The sequence below is a fragment of the Anticarsia gemmatalis genome, chromosome 2, assembly GCF_050436995.1.
Source record: "Anticarsia gemmatalis isolate Benzon Research Colony breed Stoneville strain chromosome 2, ilAntGemm2 primary, whole genome shotgun sequence".
Lineage (NCBI taxonomy): Eukaryota > Metazoa > Arthropoda > Insecta > Lepidoptera > Erebidae > Anticarsia > Anticarsia gemmatalis.
Window position 1 is genome coordinate 14,297,864 of NC_134746.1, and position 18,000 is coordinate 14,315,863.

The following is an 18,000-nucleotide window of genomic DNA, read 5'->3' on the forward strand; positions in this document are numbered from 1 at the left end:
TTTAGCTGGTAGAACTTTTTCCGTAAAAGCAAGGAGACTTTCCAAACTCTGAGCCTGTTTTTGAACTTAACATGATGAATTGTTAACAGCTGTCACTCCACCTGTCAGTGTCACTATTGTTGACAAATAGCACAGCAGGCGAAGAAACACGAAATACACGAAATAAACTCGTCTTACGCTAAACTTAAGAAGGTATTTTGATAAAGCAAACCAAAAACATGTCTGCTCTAGTTGAACTTCACCCAAACCGGCGTCTTTTGGACTACGATTTTGAAGGTTACAAACTCAACTTGCAAGCATTACCACATTACACGTTTGATTTGCTGGCTCCGGTTGACAAAGTATATCCTGATGAGGTACAGTACTCCTTTATTCACGCTAAACTGTTTGCTCTTCATAACCACCTTGTACTCGACTACTGGGACTACTCGTTGAACTATTACTATATTGATAAGGAACAGCAAGTGCGACACGTATCGTTCGAGAGTACAAACAAATCATTTCAAAGCAATGTGATTTACGATGTCCCAGCGCACGAGGAGAGACGATCTGGTCATTTTAACCTTTGTTTGGCATTTCCGTCAGCAAATTTGGCGTTAGTGAGTGATGGAACAGGGTATCTGCACATTATTGATACGGGATCAAGAAACAGACCTGCGGCGAGGTGTCAGCCGTGGCAAACAGTTGAATCCAGTCTTGTACTAGGTGCAGGAAAGTATTTCATCATTGTAGACTCAAGAGTTCAGGAAATAGATAGTGTTGAAAGATTACACTGTCTTCTTCAATCAGTAGAGCAGAATGAGTCACATTTCAACTCAGTACTCACTTGGGTGACATTTGACAATGATGGTCAAAGTTGGAAGCAAACATCTTTCAGACAGGTTCAAGGCAAAGGTATTGTTCATTATGCCGCCATAGAAACTAGTTGTACAGCCTTGTATATTGCATCTGACAACTTGTTCAAGTTTACATCAGACTCTGAGAAGGAAGTTACTGATGCAGTGAATGATGCACCAAAAGCAATAATTTACACATGGTTACAAACAACAGAAGATATCACTATAACTTTGAAACTTGAGGCTAATTTTAACAAAAAGCTTCTGCATGTGAGTGTGACTCCTTTGTTAATAAAAGTAAGTTATGCTGGCAAAGCATTTGTGAATGGGAAACTGAAGAATAAGGTGGACAGTGAACTGACAACTTGGAATGTTCAAGAGAATGGTCAGGTAGATATTTTACTGACCAAGTCTGAGAGTATGTTGTGGGATGATTTGTTAGAGGGTGGGGATGCAAATGGAGAGCAGATCATGGATGCTAGCTTAGTGGAGGAGGTGCACAGGAGACTGGAGCACTTGTGTGCCGAAACTGAGGTGACACCAGACCAGTCTGTGCCAGGGTTTTCTACACAGGATCTTGAGGAATGTGATGCTGCTTCAGAAGAGGATACTGTGCTAGGTAAGATGGTTGTACATTTTTTAATTTAAAGTAAGAAACAATTTGTAATTCTAAAATTTTAACCATACTTGTATCAAGTAGTAATTACTTAAATGTTCATATATCCACCTAAAATTTATAACACTGAAATAATTTTCAATTTCTTTCCTATTTTTTAGTGAGACTCGACGCAACAACACACAAGATAACACATCGTGCACCACTAAGCGTCCACCAGTACCTATTCAGCATCAGAATAGAAACGCAAGAAGTTCCCACACTTGCACTACGTCACGACGTTGACGCTTGCATCTGGCAGCCTTACGCACAACTAATAAACTCAAACACATGGCCTGTAAAACATCAAGGATCACTCAGTGCCTTCGGTTATGTTCAATCATCAAAACAGAACCGCAAATTTGTTACATGTCCTCCAAACTTTTCATACAGTGTTGTTTGTGAAGCATCAAAGCATATATTTATCTACCAAAGTGACAGTTACGGAGACAGTCAGTTGAGGAAAAGGACCGGTGGTGCAATGAAGAATGTAAAGATTGGACAGCAACATGTGTTCAACATTGATAAGTATGGTGAAGTGTTAGGAATAAATGCAACCAATGAATACTTGTTCATACTAACAGAAACCAAACTAATAGCTATAGAGATACAGTGAATTAATAAAGTTATGATTTTATAAGTAAGACTTTTAATTTGTACATATTTACAACAAAACTGTTAACAGCAGCTATAACAATAGAAATCATACTGTCTTATATAGGTGTATTTCAGCATTTGAAAGGCTAAGAATAGTTTGAAAACTTGCTAAAACTTACTTTATATTAACAACTTGATTCAGAGCAATTTAGAACTGATTAAGTATCAGTAAGTTCTTCTCAATAAGTGTTGGTTAACTTATCAGATAGAATTTTTACTGCTGTTTTCATACATTTGTTATACATATCTATTGGATAGGAAATCCAACTTCAAAAGCACTGAAACTTACACTAAGATATTTTTTAAAGCTTATAATTACTTGTTATATCCTAAAATAACTAAGTTTTAACCCATTCATCTTCACTGCCAGTATCTAAACTCTCTTCAGAAGAATATCCAGTAGTAAACAAAAGATTCTTGGGCTTCTTCTTTCTTTCTGCTTTCAACTCTTTCTCAATTTCTAACTTCTTTTCTTTAGCTATTTTTTCCGTTAATAATTGTCGAGGCCTCTTCCTGTGGTATGAAGATTGTTGGGAAGGTTCTGATTGGTGTACATCTGTGGTCTGTCCATTGGCTGTCGCCCCATTGGAGATGGGGTTGTCAATTTTTGTACTAGTGTTTGTAGGCTTTTCCTGCTTAGGTTCTGGTGTGTCTTCAGTTTCAAATTCATCCTCTGTAATAATAATAATTTTGTAATTAATAAATGATTAAGTAGTGACAGCTGAGTGGTTTAAGTTGGCACCTCCCACGTAAATGGTTGCAGGTTCGTATTTGAAAATATATTTTTCGGAAAGCCTAAAGTACTGTGTTAGATAAATATTATCCTTGCTCCCATCATGGGAGTATAAGTTATAACCCAAGAATTTATTTTATACATCATGAAATTCCTATTGTTTTAAATTGAACCAATTCAAATAGGTACTGGTTTTCCAATGAAAATATTATTACCTGGTGTGATGATCTCAAAGTTATAAGCATGGTCTTTGAGCACAATGAAGATGATGGGGAACTCAATGATGCACTTTCCTGACAAGTTCTCAGCCAAGGACTCCTTTGGGTCCAACTCAAAGAACTTCTTAGCAGATCCTCTCACTTTTTCAGCTGCAATAGAAACACAACTTTATATTACAACACAAACATACACCATTTACAATGGTTTTAGTTTTCATATAGAAAAATAACTAAAAGATAAGGGCAAAAGAAATGAGAGGAAACAGTTTGTTTCAATATCATATCATTGAGCCTTGTCATCTACCTAGATATAACTCATGCTATTGTTGAGTAGACAAACAATCCTACCTCAATTCTTTGAGATTTTAATGCATATAGGAACTAGAAAACTACAAATATACTCAATGCAATTTAATAATTTAAATAAAAAGATGAAGATGTCAAATGAAATGAAATGATACTACATACCTCTCATCAAAATCTTAACTCCACTAAAGCCCACAGACTTATAATATGTCAAAGCTTTAGATCCCTCAAACGGTGAAGCATCAGGGTTTAAATACTTGTCCAGCAGTTCCGACAGTCTACTCTGTTCTGGACATCGTTCATCTACAAACTTCAGTGGATCAGAGTCTACGTTTGGGAATAGCCATTCTACTCGCCAGTTAATTATGTTTGTTTTGTAATTGTATCTGGTTGTGTTGGCCTTGTGACGTGTGAAGTTTTGTGCTAGGAACTGTAGTACGATGCCTCTTTGACGCGCTGCTAGTTTCAGTTTGTATAAGTGCTGGAATGATTATAAGGAAGCTTGATTAGTAAAATCGTAGAAAGAAAGAACATTGTATTGTAATTACCATGAAAGTATATTACAAAAATTGATAATATAATGATGTGTTAAAGATTCCATCCATTGAACAGTGAATAATGTATACAGTCAGTTTGCCTTGGATACTGATCAAATACAATGTCATGTGTAATGTGATCCACAATACATTATTATACCTATATAATAGTTTCAAGTTCAGAAATCAAGCACAAAGACCATGGTTTCCTAGTCTGTACTTACAACAGGTAAATCCTTCTCAATCCTCGTGTATTTTTTCTTTTCATCTCTTTTAACGCCATACACGAACCGCGCGCATTCTTCCAGTAATCTGTAGTCACTCAACAAGTCTGTGTCCGTGAAGTCTTTGATCCTAATGAACTTCGTGCGGTCTCTAATACCGTCGCATTCTAACTCCTTCTTGTGTATCCTCACGCAGTCTAGGCTGCACGTCTTTACTTCGCATTTTGGACATGTGTATTTGGCTTTGTTTGCTCCACACACTTCACAATCGCCCAGTCTATAATGAGGTTAGAAATTAATATTTATCTCAAGAAAATTACTTTACACACAAGAAATAAGTTAGTTCTTACCTGCATATATCATTTTCATGGTCTGAATCGCTATTTGATGAAGAGGACATGGTTAATTCCTGATATTTTGCTTTTCTATCGGATTATTTACAAACTTACACCAAATGTCAACTTCACGTGGGAGAGAATCCGTTGCGGTGTCAGTCTGACACTGACAGCTTATTCAACGTTCCAATCTACGCTTGGCCACTGCGTACGATCTTTTTTTTTGTTTTAACAAATTCTGGATTACTGTTTCTAGTCTACTACACATCAGGTTTGTAATAAAATAGGATGAGTACATAAGTTTTATTTTCTTATACTACCAATATGTTATATTATTTAAAATAATTCTTGATTAATTCAGTTCTAGGCTGTAGGTCTTCAAGATCAATATTTAGTAAATTTTCACTATGATCATCTGCAACTAAAGGCAAGTCGATTTCTGGAGGTATATCTTCAATGTTATTGTCCCTACAAATATTATGTAGCACTCCAGTAGCTATTACTATTGTCTGAATAACAGGTAACGCGACGCGAAGTGTGATTGCTACTACAGGGAAACGTCGCTTCCAGAGCCCAAATGTTCTAGAAAAACATAACATAAATTTAAAATTTTATTCATACAATATTATCTATAAAGTCTGAATTATTTCTAAATCATAGTTCACCTTTCCATAGTACTTCTGGTTTTTCTGTGAGCCTCATTGTACTTATGTTCAGCTTTACTAGATGGCTTTAACAGAGGAGTTAACAAATAAGACCTGTTTGGGTATGCATTATCTCCAAGTAGCCAATGACCATCAAACTGACCAACATCACATTGATCTAGAAAAAAATATTTTTTAAAGTTACAAATATATTGAAATGTACATAAATAAGTAATGTGTTACATTATATACCTTTGATAATAGACTTCTGAAATATGGTTGCATCAGGGGTGGAGCCTGGTGAGTTGGCAACCATATTCATAAATTTAAAATCTGCATCACACACAGCTTGAACATTGTAAGAAAAGTAGCCATTGGTATTTTTATACTCCTCTCCTATATCATGTCCTACAAAAAATCTTAAGTTTAAAGTTATTATTATTTTAAGGATCCATTTATTTCAACTTGTTTTCATTTATACATACTTTGTGACTGTATAGGAACATGTGTGCAATCTATTACTCCAAGAACTTTAGGAAATTTTGCTATTTCTTCAAACTTTTTTACTCCTTCCAAATGCATAAATATATATTTATCATATAAACTAGAGATAACTGCCGACATGTCTCGTAATATTCTGCTGGCTGTTGACTTTGAGACTCCAACAAAGTCTGCAACAGATGCTAGCATAGTTCCTGCTGCATAAAACCTCAGTGTCAGTAGGAGTTGATGAAGTGGAGATACTCCATGATTCCTGGAATAGAAAATATACTGAAATAAACAGACCCATAAAAAATATATAGAAAATATAGCATTACTACTTTATCACATTCTCTAAGACAAAGTATGTCTTACCGTGTTGAAGTCACTCGTACGATAGGCATGATTTCAGTCAATAACTTTTCAAATACTGTTTTTGTAAGCCTAAACCTGAAGGTAAACTCAAAATCATCTAGACTCTGCATATAATTTACTCTTTTTATTTTTGATGGCTTTGGTTGTAAGTCTTCACCTCCTGAAGGGCGTCGTGGCTGAGGTCTTAACTCCTTATCCCCAGAATTTTGTGGCTTTGATTGTAACTCTTCACTGTCAGAAGTGGGTTGTAATCTTAACTGTGCCTCTTTAGTGTTGGTGCTTGGGGATCTCGGCTGTTCCTCTTCATCATCAGAAGCTTGTTCAGACCCTTGCTGCAACTCCTCGCTGTCCGTAGTATCCCAATCAGATAACTGTTGAAGAGCCTCCAAATCACTGTCACTGTCGTCGCTAAAGTACATTATGTGATCTAAATAATTATCCTTTCACTCCGAAAATGCTGCAAGTTATTGTTTATCAATTTTGTTAAACATTACAAGTTACGGCTAGAAATAAATTATTTACAATAACACAAATATAAACAAAAACAGGTCACTACTCAACAATATACCGGTAACAACATTGACATTTGACATAATGACACCTGATTATACCACTGTCATTTTACAGAGAGGTGAGATAATAGTGAGCTGAATCAGACAGTTTAATGCGTAAAAAGGAACGCCAAAAGCTTTGCCTGTTGTCAGCTGTCAACACCGACAAGGCGTCAAATACGTCAATAAAATCAAAACATTCGACAAGAAATACAATTATATCAGCATTTTGGGGTTTTGTCTCTTGAAAGCACACACTATTTGAAACCATGGGGACTGAGCTACAAGGTGATGACTGGGACTTACCGTGTTCAGACGACGAGTTGTCGAAAACGGGCAATTTCATTGGCAAAAACTGGATGCCGGATCCAGCCGAATTGGAGGATCTTTATAAAGCATTAGACAAAAGTGGGACTTTACCATTAGAGTGGAAGTGCCCTGGGAGGCGGCCGCCATCCCCTGTGCCTGTAAGTAAAGAAAATCAGCCAGAAATTCCTGTTTCGCCTATCAGAGAAGAGAAGTCAGACTTTGATTTTATGGATGAAGTGAATTCTTTGAGGTTACGAGTGCGGAGGGAAGGGGAGGACACTCTTAGAGGGTCAGCGAAGAAGAAGACTACATCTTTTGACGGTATTTTGTCTAATATGATAAGGCACAAGAGGATAGAGCAGATGGAGAAGCAGGCTAACACATCACCTTCGACTCCCACGTCGAGTGGCAGCTGAGAGATGTACTTACTGCTGCCTGTCATCACTTACCCTGAACATGATTAGTGTGAGTGATTATAGACTGCTGGTGTATCTACTGATAGTGACTTGTCTCCTACAGAAGGATTGTGAGGAAGTGCAATTGTTTTATTGAAATAAGACAATAAACAATTTTTTGTTAGGTGTTCTTTGGTTTTCTCTTTATCATTATTTTCCTTCTTGAATTAAGCATTTAAAATTAACATCGGACTTGACAAAATTTATTTCAATATTTATTGTGTAAAACTGTCACCATTTTATTTTATGATTTCTTGCATATGGCCAGTTGACTGAGAAATTTGTGACATTGGAAGACAATAACTAATTAATTGTTATTTACTGGCAAATATTGTACTTAAATAAAGCAAAATAGAACATGTTAAATCTATATTAACTTAGCATATAATACACTATACAATACATTTCTTATTAATAACTAAGCAGACAGAATAGCAGACTCTGGATTCAACAACTGAATATTCTCATCTAGCAACTCGTTACAAGTTTCCATGTTATCAGCAATGTGTTGTAATGTCCAGTGCTTCCTCAACAAAGCATGTTCTAAGTCAAACTTGCCCTGTCTGATGCACTGTACTGCTGTGCAGTAGGCCGAAGACTTCAGCTGGACTCCTAAGTCATGGATGAGGGTCCATAGGTATTTGTCATATTCATTTACTGATTGGATTTCTGAAAAATTAAGTATGGTTTTAGTATTAATTAGTGTAGTCTATATTTGGCAGTAATATAAAGTTAATATTGAGCTAAATAACTTTCAAAAAATCTTTCTCTGGTTTTTTAGTTTATAAATAAATGGTAGATTATATTATCTATCAGCCAGTTAAGGTGACAGAAAATATATTATGAAAAAATGACTCACAATTCCTTTCAACTCATCTGATACTTATCATGAATGTGAAACCTCGCCAAACTTTCATATTCACAACTATTTAATTGTAATTATTATTTAGTACTATGTAAAGGTATGTATATTGTTCTTACCTAAAGTAAAGTTTGGTGGTTCAAAGTGAACACATTTGATACCATAGATAACTGGAAGTTTGTTGTTGGCCGGCCTGATGAGACCCTGTGATGCCAGCTCATATGTGGTCTGTGACTCCATGTGGAGACCAGACATCCTGTGACAAAGAGATATTCACTTTAAGCTAAATTCTGTTAATAGCTTGATCAAAACAAAGATTTAGGGCTAGGTACACAAACAAGGATAATTTTTGACATACTTTCCTTCCTTCATCATGCTGAAAGTACTGTACTTAGTTTACTTTATTAGTGTTTCAGGGACTTTGTTTGTGGACAAGGGTCCCTTGTCTGCACAGGCCAAAAAAACTTTAACAAACTAAAAGTGTTAAATGATGCATCATACTATTTGTAAATTATGTTATTTCAAAGTCAAGTATAGATAGATATAACATTACTAACTGGTACATAGTCTTCTGGTGTGCCGCCTGCATGTGAGCTACTACTCTGTCTATCTTCTCTCTAGTGACGTGGTTGAATGTAGTTCGCTCCATAGTCTTGCCGTTCCAGAAGTATGTGTCTGTAGCCTTGCCCAACTGACCGTGTACTTTGAATGCCCGTGTCGGTCGACCAACGTGTATGTGGTAAGTGAGCTTAGTGCCCTCATTTAAACCTAATACTGAAAATGAAGGTGATAACTGTAAAAATTTACTGTAATATATTTTTTAAGACATTAACTTACTAATAAGATCTCTCTCAAAATTAGGTTTCTTCTTATTCACATTACATTAACATTATTTACATACTCTGGAATTTTATAATAATTCTTGTTATGTACACTACTGTAGATCATAATAAGATTGATAGTTATTTAAAACGAAAGTCTAATGTGATGATCTTATGTATATGATCAGTAAGGAACAAGTACAGTTGGATTTTTTACTGATACACTTGGCTGGAATTAATAAACTACCAAAGTTCTTACTCACAGCAAGACACAGAAATAGATTAACAAAGAAATAGTAAATCATATACCACTCACACAATACTCCACTGCTAAATAATCCTAGATGTGTTGCAAAGCTACATCTGAAGTCTTCATTCAAATACCTCGGGCCACATACTAAAGGGTGGTCAGCTAAGTTGGGAACCACCTTCACTTTCATTCGCTTATTTGTTGAACCTATGATCTCGACTCTATCCTCTATGGGATCATCTGGTAACGCATTTAGATCTGAAAAATAAAATTAAATAATATTATCTATTGTACTTAATAAGTCTATATTAATATTAAATTGTTTAGTAACTACCGCTCCTATTTAATTCAATAGACAGTAGGTTTAGATAGTGGATATTTCATTAACAAATAATAAAGAAACTTAGTAAATAAATAAAACTAACCTCTACAAAGATTCGTTTTAATTATATGTTGAACTTGTTTAACAGGTACCCGAGGTGGTTTATACACACATATTAAACCATTTAAAGCCCTGTAAGCTGATGATGCATTCACAAACTTCACCATTTTCATAAACAAAGTATTTTGATAGAAATTATCACATTATTTTCCTTCAGCTGTAAAATGTCAAACCAAAGCAAAACATTGTAAGCTAGCGTTTATGAAGAATGTTAGTAGTCGCCTCAACCCAAAATGGTTTTGAGACGTTTGTGATTAGATATTCTTATTTAATAGGTATATAGCTACCTAAACTACAAATAAATTTGATAGTGGGATTTCAAGTAACAACGTTGTATTAAAAGTATTAAAACCCCTTAAACATTTTATTTGGAATTACCAGCTATCTTTGTGAATACATTCTTAATGTCAAAATAGCCGAATACGATTGTGACAGAAATCGAAAAGCTTCTATTTTGGTAGAAATTATACATTTTACATGCATCCCTTCACTAATACTTTAACATAAACCTTGACCAAAATTGGATAAAAAAAACTCTGTGATTAAGGAAATTTATTATAGACGTATTAAATAAAGAACGGCGAAAAGGGCTCGGTCAGCGATCCATACTCAAGAGACGAAAGTCACTCCTGTTTTTTAACTTTAGTAGTAGAAATGATAAATTTTGACCGGTAAAATAAAAAAGAAAAAGGAACGACAGCCGACACGATGACGACAGACTTGTTAGTCTGTGGTGTCGTGCAATGGCCGATTGATGGAGAACAATTCGTTGGCTAATCGCGAGAGACTGCATCCGTGTACAGTTTGATTGTGTTCATTCCGAAATTATATCTTCCTTCGTGCATTATAGACCATAGTGCAAGTTTAGTGTTTAATTTTTACAAGTTGTAAGCAGTGGAACAGATTTTTTGTGTAGGTGTTCGCATACCATCAAACTCAGTCGGTGTATTTCATGAGAAACTTGTTGTTGGTAAGTGATACTTATCTGTAACTGTTCGATATATCTAAATATTGTGTTGTGGGGCTCATTGTGGCGATGCGGCGGTCGTTTTGCGTGTAATTCGAGCGCGCCGTGGCATTGCCAGGCTGTCGCGACCACTTCTCCACATCGCAGTGCATGGGAACGTACTCGCATTGTGCCAATTAATTGCGTGTGTCGTTACTGTTTACTTCCTAATCCATTAGAGCTTTCTGTTTACACAGCGCTCAGTTGGAAAGTGTATTCGTAAACCAGAAAATGCAATGTTTTTATACAGAAAGTGTATGAGTTAGTGAGTTGCGAGAGGTGGTCTCACGTTTGAATAACAAATTTCGTAACGGATATCTGAATTTATTTACCGTAATGTATCTATTGTAAGCTCTGTAACAACCTTGCAATCAAATCATGTATGGGATGATTGCTATGAAATCATTTCACAACTTTATTTAGATGTTATTCAGCTATAGTCTGTTTGTAAGCCAAAAGTTTTTAACTAGGTAATTATAAATAATAAAAATCACTTTTGAAGGTGAATTGTTGCCAAGTTATTGATATCTATATCACTTTCATTTACTTATTTAAAAAAGGAAATTCTCAAACACCTTACAAAATATTGTTTGTTTATAAAAAAATAACTTGAGTGCATATTCTAATTAGAATAAAATAGTTTAACTATATAACTAAACATATTTCATTAAATTCTACATATCCTCTAGAAAAAACAATAATAATCCTAAAATGAAAACTATTTTACCTAACTCATTGTCTATTCTCTAAATGGAATGTTATTGTTTGATAATATTTATCATATTCCTGCTATTATTTATTTCTAGATTATTTACTGATTATGCTATCTGAATTTATATGTTAAATGTTATTTTATCACAACACTATACTACCTAGTTACATGATAATATTTCATGTCAAACCAAAGTTGACAAAAAGTGGTAAAAATCTAAACTAAGGGGGTGCACTTATCTCTATAACAACTATTTAATTAGTCTCGTAAAGATATTTATATGTTTATGAGGCAACATTTGTGAAGAAGAGGATATATTAGGCATGTAGAAGTTATCAGAGTGGACGCTGGATATATTATGTGTATAGTTATGAAATGTTTTAATTAAAATCAGAAAGCTCCTAGGTATTTAGGCATCAAAATCACAGTCAAAATGGCAGTGTCCATTCAAAATAAAGGTCTTTGTCTTACAGAAACTGTATGTCAGGAAAAAAATCAAATTATGAAACAATTTAATGTTAATTGATGAAAGACAGAGAATAGGAAGTTTTTCAATAAAGTTATAAGTGAATTATCCTTGAGTTTTAAATTGTAATATTTTGAAACAGTATTATAAAGTAATCATTAATTTATCTGTAGCAGCAAATGTAAAGTAAATGATTATTATACTATTATTGGTTTATTGATAATAAACCACAACCTCAAGTTTAATTGAATGAAAAGATATGATTATTTTTGTATATATATACCAACTATTACATAATATAACATAATTAATGTCATATTCTATGATTTTAGTAGGCTCTAATACTATAGAAATATCCATTAGTAAAGTTTTCTAAACTACCTTTTGTTATCAATGATAAAAAAAAACTAAATTATTCTAATGTTGCTAATAGAAGTACAGACTAATGCAACTTTACATATTTATCAGTAGTTAAGATTTTTTACCAACAGACTTAAGTATGTGTGTTATCATGTATGCAACGTTTTCCACCATGCCGGGCTTAATTACCGCATACATATGTATGTGGCTACAGCTGACACGTGAAACGTTCACCTTCGCAAACACTTGCGTGTGCGCCGCGGCCGATGTCTTGTGACGTCACGCCAGGACTACACACTCTTATCATTGCTATTATTAAGTAATTTGCGAATATTAAACATTGAATCTACGCATTTTGTTTTGAAACTGATATTGTAAGTTGTATTGCGTCAGTATTGATATTCGTTGGTTACATTAAACTGCAGCTACGGTTGCTGTATGGTGATGTCACCTAGTTTAGCAATATGCAGTTATTAAATATTGCTATTTAGTTTTATTGCGGAAACATCTAATCATTTTAGATCGAGACGTATAATTATTGGTCGTAGTTTTAATTCAGTGTACTATATAGCTCTTGCTCAGGGAGTCAATCTGAAGAAATATTTAGGCAAGGTATCTTTAAGCATATGATAACTTAATAACCAACAACATCGTAAACCGTTTAAAGATTAAAATATCAGCTTACATAAATAGGCAATCTCATACAGGAGTCTTTAGGGAAGGAATGTTATTAATATTAAGATTTTCCTAGTAATACATAATATAGTTACGTAACAGTGCGGGACTCGGAGCGTACTTAATCTCTCGTGTGTAGCAGAAATTCTGCCAAATAGGGTCTGCTTGGCAGAACGGTGGAATTTATTATGTCGCAAGCAAGCTTTAGATGCTCGCCGTCTTCAAACAAAGCTGAGCCGTCTTTGATGTTTATTATAAATATTTGGAACGCTACAAACAGGTGCTTGAGATTAAATATTTTGTCCGTTGTGAAGGAGATATCTATCGGTAGCTTTTGATTTAAAATTAAATATTTTTACTCCTTTTTGGGATGCTTGTCACCTCTGGAATCGGCACGATTTAAAGAATTTTGTGTAGCTCAAACATACTAAAGGATAAACTATTGATTATGTATATGTTACTGTAAAAGCCCGAACTGTGGTAACTCCTAAGATTTTCCGGTAAAACCTAAGATTTACCAACTCTCAATGGTAAAAGTCCGAACAAGCCAGAGTTTAAAATCTATGTTACGATATATAAAAAAATCCTCCTTCATAACTATGTTTATAACTATTTCACGGTATAATTATATACTGTGACATAGTTATAAAGAAGGAGTTTTGGGCAAAGCGACATGGGTAGGTTAGGTTAGAAGGCTAAGGTGGGAGCGAGCGAAGCGAAGCTCCCACCTTAGCCTTCGTGGTTATTTTTTTTCAACCACCCAGAAGGAGGAGCCCCGCGAAGCGGGGCTCCGGCGACATCTCGACATCATCAAGTGAATATAGGTAAAAGTTCGAAATAAAAGAATTGTTCGGACTTTTACCATTGCGAGTTGGTAAATCTTAGGTTATACCGGAAAATCTTAGGATTTACCACCGTTCGGGCTTTTACAGTAACATATACAGCCTTAGTATGATGTGAGCAGCATTTGTATCTTCTGGAGTACCAAGTTCTTTCACTCCAAAAGCTTTCCGTTTACTCCAGAAACCATCTTTATAAAACGTTAACTACCATGGATTAACAAATTCCCCAACGCCAGTTATCCGCGATCAAACCAACAAGTTAATACCATCAACACGCGATACGGTTACAATTGGCAACATAATGCCTGCCGTAGTTCTATCAAGCTAGCTACTTAACATTCAGGAGCGATTCACCCGCGCCGGTCGCTATGTTCAAATGTACAAGGTTAATCTGTCGTGAATTAATTCGTTTGGTAATTGTTACAGTACGATGCAAGATGCCTCTCACTCACGCGGTGCGAGAGGTAGCATTCACTAAGCGGACGTCTTTTGTTAAGATGTATTGTTAAGTTTTAATACCTACCAATTGATAGCTAGAGACAAATATTTGTTAAATGATGAAACTATAAAAACATGCAGTCTACCACCCTGTCTAGTAACGGCTATCATTTATAATTTATGAATCATGAAATGATGCATTTTGTCGCAGTTGTTCGTACTTGTCACATATGGGGGATTGGTTAAGTAATGTATAAGGAGAAGTTTGGGACTTCTGGCAAATGTAATAATCTAGTTGAAACGCGCCGAAGTACGTAAGTGTTTAATTTCAAACAACGTTACTAAACTCCACATAATCTCGTAGAAGTTAGTCTAAGTCGCAGACGTCTTTGGGCTTATAGTTAATCATGTAGACGTCTTCCACCAAGTAGATTACCGTGCGCGAGTTAATCCACTCATATTATACGACGGAATGAAGTAGGTCCTTGTTGCCGATAGCATCTGTTCGTCTCGACAGCGCTCCATAAGTTGTGAAGAGGGTATTTTCTAATAAACCGGTTTATGCTGACACAGCGTCGTCGTCGCTGATTTATTATGCATGTAACACATTGTATTCAATCAGTTTCTATAGAGTCTTGGCAGATTTTGTATTGGTGAACAATAATAATATGCTTCAGTTGGTGAGAACCCAAATTGAGGTAGTGAGAAAGGAGTCAGTTTGTTTTTTTAGTCTGTCAGTCTACATTTTAGATTATCTTCACTTCTTCCATTAAGAATTTACCTGCAATTCTGACAAGTATCTCGAGTATTCTTATATGCACTCGAAAAAGTACTCTTTTAAAATACGTCAGAGGTGTCGGACAGCTTTCCAATCAAAAAAATAATAACAAAAAAAGCAATATTCTACAATACAAGAAGAATGTACAGACTAAAGAATGCCTCGCTAAAAATGTAGCGTCATTTTTATATTGAAACATTTCCCAAGCTTCCTTCGAGATGGCATTTTCTCGGAACGAACTCGACCTCGCTGTCTACCGCCGGTACGTGACCCCGTAACTGTTAGAAAACTTCCTGATAAAAATACCCAGTGGCATAGTATTTTCCTTAATATCTGTTGAAAGTGTGTGAAGAATACCGAAGATACTGGTGATAATAGCTTTAACACATCGTAATACAAGAATGAACAGATAAATCTGTATGAGTACTTCTACATATCTGTTTTGTAGGATGGGATAGCCCTTTAGTACGCCAAGACAGCCTTTATAAACAGTTTTTACCTTCAATGGCCACGGGAAACTGAGATTCAAACAATGCCAAAAAATTCTAGAAAGACCCTTGCTAAAAGATCAGTTTGGCAAGCAGTAGCCCCGAACAATAATTGAATATAATAGACATGTTTATGATAGGTATCGTATGATTACGCGATGGTCGTCTTGCACAATACGTTTAGCGCTTGGATGTGAACTGGTCAAATAATGACGTTCACCTCACGATGTTGGTCAACAATGTAATAGTTAACTGCAGATCGTAGTTGCGTTGTCCATCAAAAAGGTCAGCTACTGGCCGTAAGCAGCAGCTGTAGTAAATAGCTACGCGCTTAATAAAAATCATAATTTAATAAGATAAGATGCAATAGTTATGTAAACGCCCTTTTTTCGATGCACCTACAAGTTGCTCGAAGCCTTCGGATCGAATTATATCCTTATAATAATAAAAATCTCGACTCAGTTTTCTACAGTTTCCTACGATTTTTTAATCCTAATAGCTAGCATTTCTCAGATTCTGACTGCCACACAAAAAGGCGTGATATAAAACATAAAGGTTCAAAGGAAAGTCGTATTAAACTTGAATGAAGTCTTAGTCCACGTAAAAGCTCTAGAGAGCCGTTTAAACGCTCCAGTGAATTAAGGATTCTTTACATTGGACGGTACAAATCGTCGTCTCCACTCGACAGACTACTTGTAACAGTACTTAGGGGAGCTTTTAAAACAACTCCAACTCGGATTTAGTGTTTCAGCTTTGCTCTATCTATTACGCTTCAGTGGACACGCTAAGAGCTATAAATAGGGAAGTCACCTGCTTCCATTTGTAACGTATTCACGTTCTTTGTCATTTTCGACACACTAGAGGCTGTACTACCTAAATATTTACTTCAGGCTAGGCTACATCAACGAAATTTTTTATTGTAACGTCGATTACAAATACCACTACGTTGCCACCCGTAGACTGACCTAGCTAATAGAATTCGCGATGAGCACCTCGTCGAACTGCGCCCTTATATCACAGTAAATCAATGAGTAGTTACCGCAGCCCTACCCTACGCCAGTTGAATTACTAAAAGCGGCTTCAACGGTCATCTCCAAGGTCACCAACGTCCGGGGAAAACGCGTCAAGGTCACGATGTTTCGTCAACCAAGGCTGTGGGCCAACCGTGACACTCCTGATTACCTCTCATACAAATCGACGTGTGATTCGATTTGTAATCACTTATTTTAGATTTGTGTATTCCACTCAGCCGTCAATCAGGGTTTCAAAATAATTATTTCGTTTTAAAAGCCTATACTTCCTCATATTTTATCCTCACTATTGTTATAGGTCGCCTATTAATTAAGTACAAGGCGATAAGCGTACTCTATGGATGTGGCTCCACCAAATAATCTCTTGGTTTTCGCATGGGCGAGATTGTAAAGACTGTACAATCATTATTAATATTTTTTTTTGTTAAAGAGATCCTTGATAATAATAGTCCAGACATCTTGCTAAAAGCAACAGAAGCGCTCCAGTCTAAACGATTTAGACGATGTAATTCGATGTCGTAATTATTTGGTTTTCCGAATTACTCGTAACCTTGTGTGACGTGGCCATTCCGCATGCCATTAGGAGGCGTTTATCTTGAAGAATGACATTACTTTTGTTGATGAGATGACCTTCGTGTATCGAAGACGTTGAAACAAAAGCTGAAACATAGCTCATTCAGTGTAGTCTTTAATACTTCCTTATATGGCTCCATTTAAAAGGCCATGAACATTCGGCATAGTGTAATGAGCTTGTATTACCGAGTTATTATTGGCATTCGCTAAAGTGAGTCATTTGTATCGAACGTGCGGGATTCTTCTAGATTTCTAAGCGATTCTAGTCGCTATTGTTACAGTTGTCAACTAAATAATTCGAACCGCAGTTTGTTGGGTTTGTGTTGGTAGATCAGGAAAATTTCGCAGGCGTTTGGAAAATACCAATAGAAACCAGATTCCTTCATACTATATTGTCTGCTGTTAAATAACAAATGGGTTACCTAGTAATATTTAAAGATTTTCCAAATTATTTCAAAATATGTCAGGACTAGAATTTTCGGTTCCGCGCCTGCGACTTACATACAGTTAACGGTTACAAAAGTATAATGTGTTGTGCCATTTCGATCAGGTCTCCACGTCCAATACAAACTAACGAGGAGCGATTGTCTGTTCATTGTGGCTCATCAAACGGCTCGCTCTCGATAAATTGAGCATTTCTTCCTGGCGCGACGCCTTCATACGATCACCACTTAAGACCATTAACTGCCTTTAAAACTTTACTCGATCGTTATTTCTTTGTTATTGGATACAAGGCCTTGGTTGACACACTTGCGAATGGAGAATGTTACTAGGTATGCCAAATCGCTTCAAATTTTGACTCAGTAAAGCCTGTACATGTACATGAAAACTAGTTTTTGTTTTAGTCAAAAATACCAAGTAGTTTTTATTTTACAAGCATTCAAAGTTTCGAAAAATATCGAGTCCCGCTAACAGCGTGACGTCATATTACACCGTGCTGCG

General features: G+C 35.8%; 5 protein-coding genes across 5 annotated transcripts in view; 3 read left to right on the forward strand and 2 right to left on the reverse strand.

Annotated features, from left to right (window-relative positions):
• Nucleotides 1-114: 114 nt before the first annotated feature.
• LOC142985899 (nudC domain-containing protein 1) lies at nucleotides 115-2,237 on the forward strand. The gene is made up of 2 exons (XM_076134144.1): nucleotides 115-1,455; nucleotides 1,614-2,237. The coding sequence occupies exons 1-2, from the start codon at nucleotides 219-221 to the stop codon at nucleotides 2,105-2,107; spliced, it is 1,731 nt and encodes a 576-aa protein (XP_075990259.1). The 5' UTR covers nucleotides 115-218; the 3' UTR covers nucleotides 2,108-2,237.
• A 241-nt stretch (nucleotides 2,238-2,478) lies between these two features.
• LOC142985915 (box C/D snoRNA protein 1) lies at nucleotides 2,479-4,689 on the reverse strand. The gene is made up of 5 exons (XM_076134160.1): nucleotides 4,516-4,689; nucleotides 4,166-4,442; nucleotides 3,568-3,886; nucleotides 3,097-3,249; nucleotides 2,479-2,821 (listed from the first exon to the last, which is right to left on the reverse strand). The coding sequence occupies exons 1-5, from the start codon at nucleotides 4,563-4,565 to the stop codon at nucleotides 2,487-2,489; spliced, it is 1,134 nt and encodes a 377-aa protein (XP_075990275.1). The 5' UTR covers nucleotides 4,566-4,689; the 3' UTR covers nucleotides 2,479-2,486.
• A 2,001-nt stretch (nucleotides 4,690-6,690) lies between these two features.
• Nucleotides 6,691-7,442, forward strand: Pa1 (PTIP binding protein Pa1). Its single transcript, XM_076134175.1, has one exon. It carries the CDS (start codon nucleotides 6,820-6,822, stop codon nucleotides 7,273-7,275), a length of 456 nt encoding a protein of 151 aa, XP_075990290.1. The 5' UTR covers nucleotides 6,691-6,819; the 3' UTR covers nucleotides 7,276-7,442.
• Nucleotides 7,443-7,669: 227 nt separating this feature from the next.
• On the reverse strand, nucleotides 7,670-9,867 carry LOC142985923 (pseudouridylate synthase TRUB2, mitochondrial). The gene is made up of 5 exons (XM_076134167.1): nucleotides 9,673-9,867; nucleotides 9,314-9,505; nucleotides 8,734-8,950; nucleotides 8,296-8,432; nucleotides 7,670-7,983 (listed from the first exon to the last, which is right to left on the reverse strand). Exons 1-5 carry the CDS (start codon nucleotides 9,800-9,802, stop codon nucleotides 7,733-7,735), a joined length of 927 nt encoding a protein of 308 aa, XP_075990282.1. The 5' UTR covers nucleotides 9,803-9,867; the 3' UTR covers nucleotides 7,670-7,732.
• A 525-nt stretch (nucleotides 9,868-10,392) lies between these two features.
• LOC142985954 (uncharacterized) overlaps nucleotides 10,393-18,000 on the forward strand; it is a 114,466-nt gene continuing 106,858 nt past the window's right edge. Inside the window, exon 1 of the mRNA XM_076134192.1 lies at nucleotides 10,393-10,659. The gene's annotated coding sequence lies outside the window, so the exon portion shown is untranslated. The remainder of the gene's footprint in view (nucleotides 10,660-18,000) is intronic.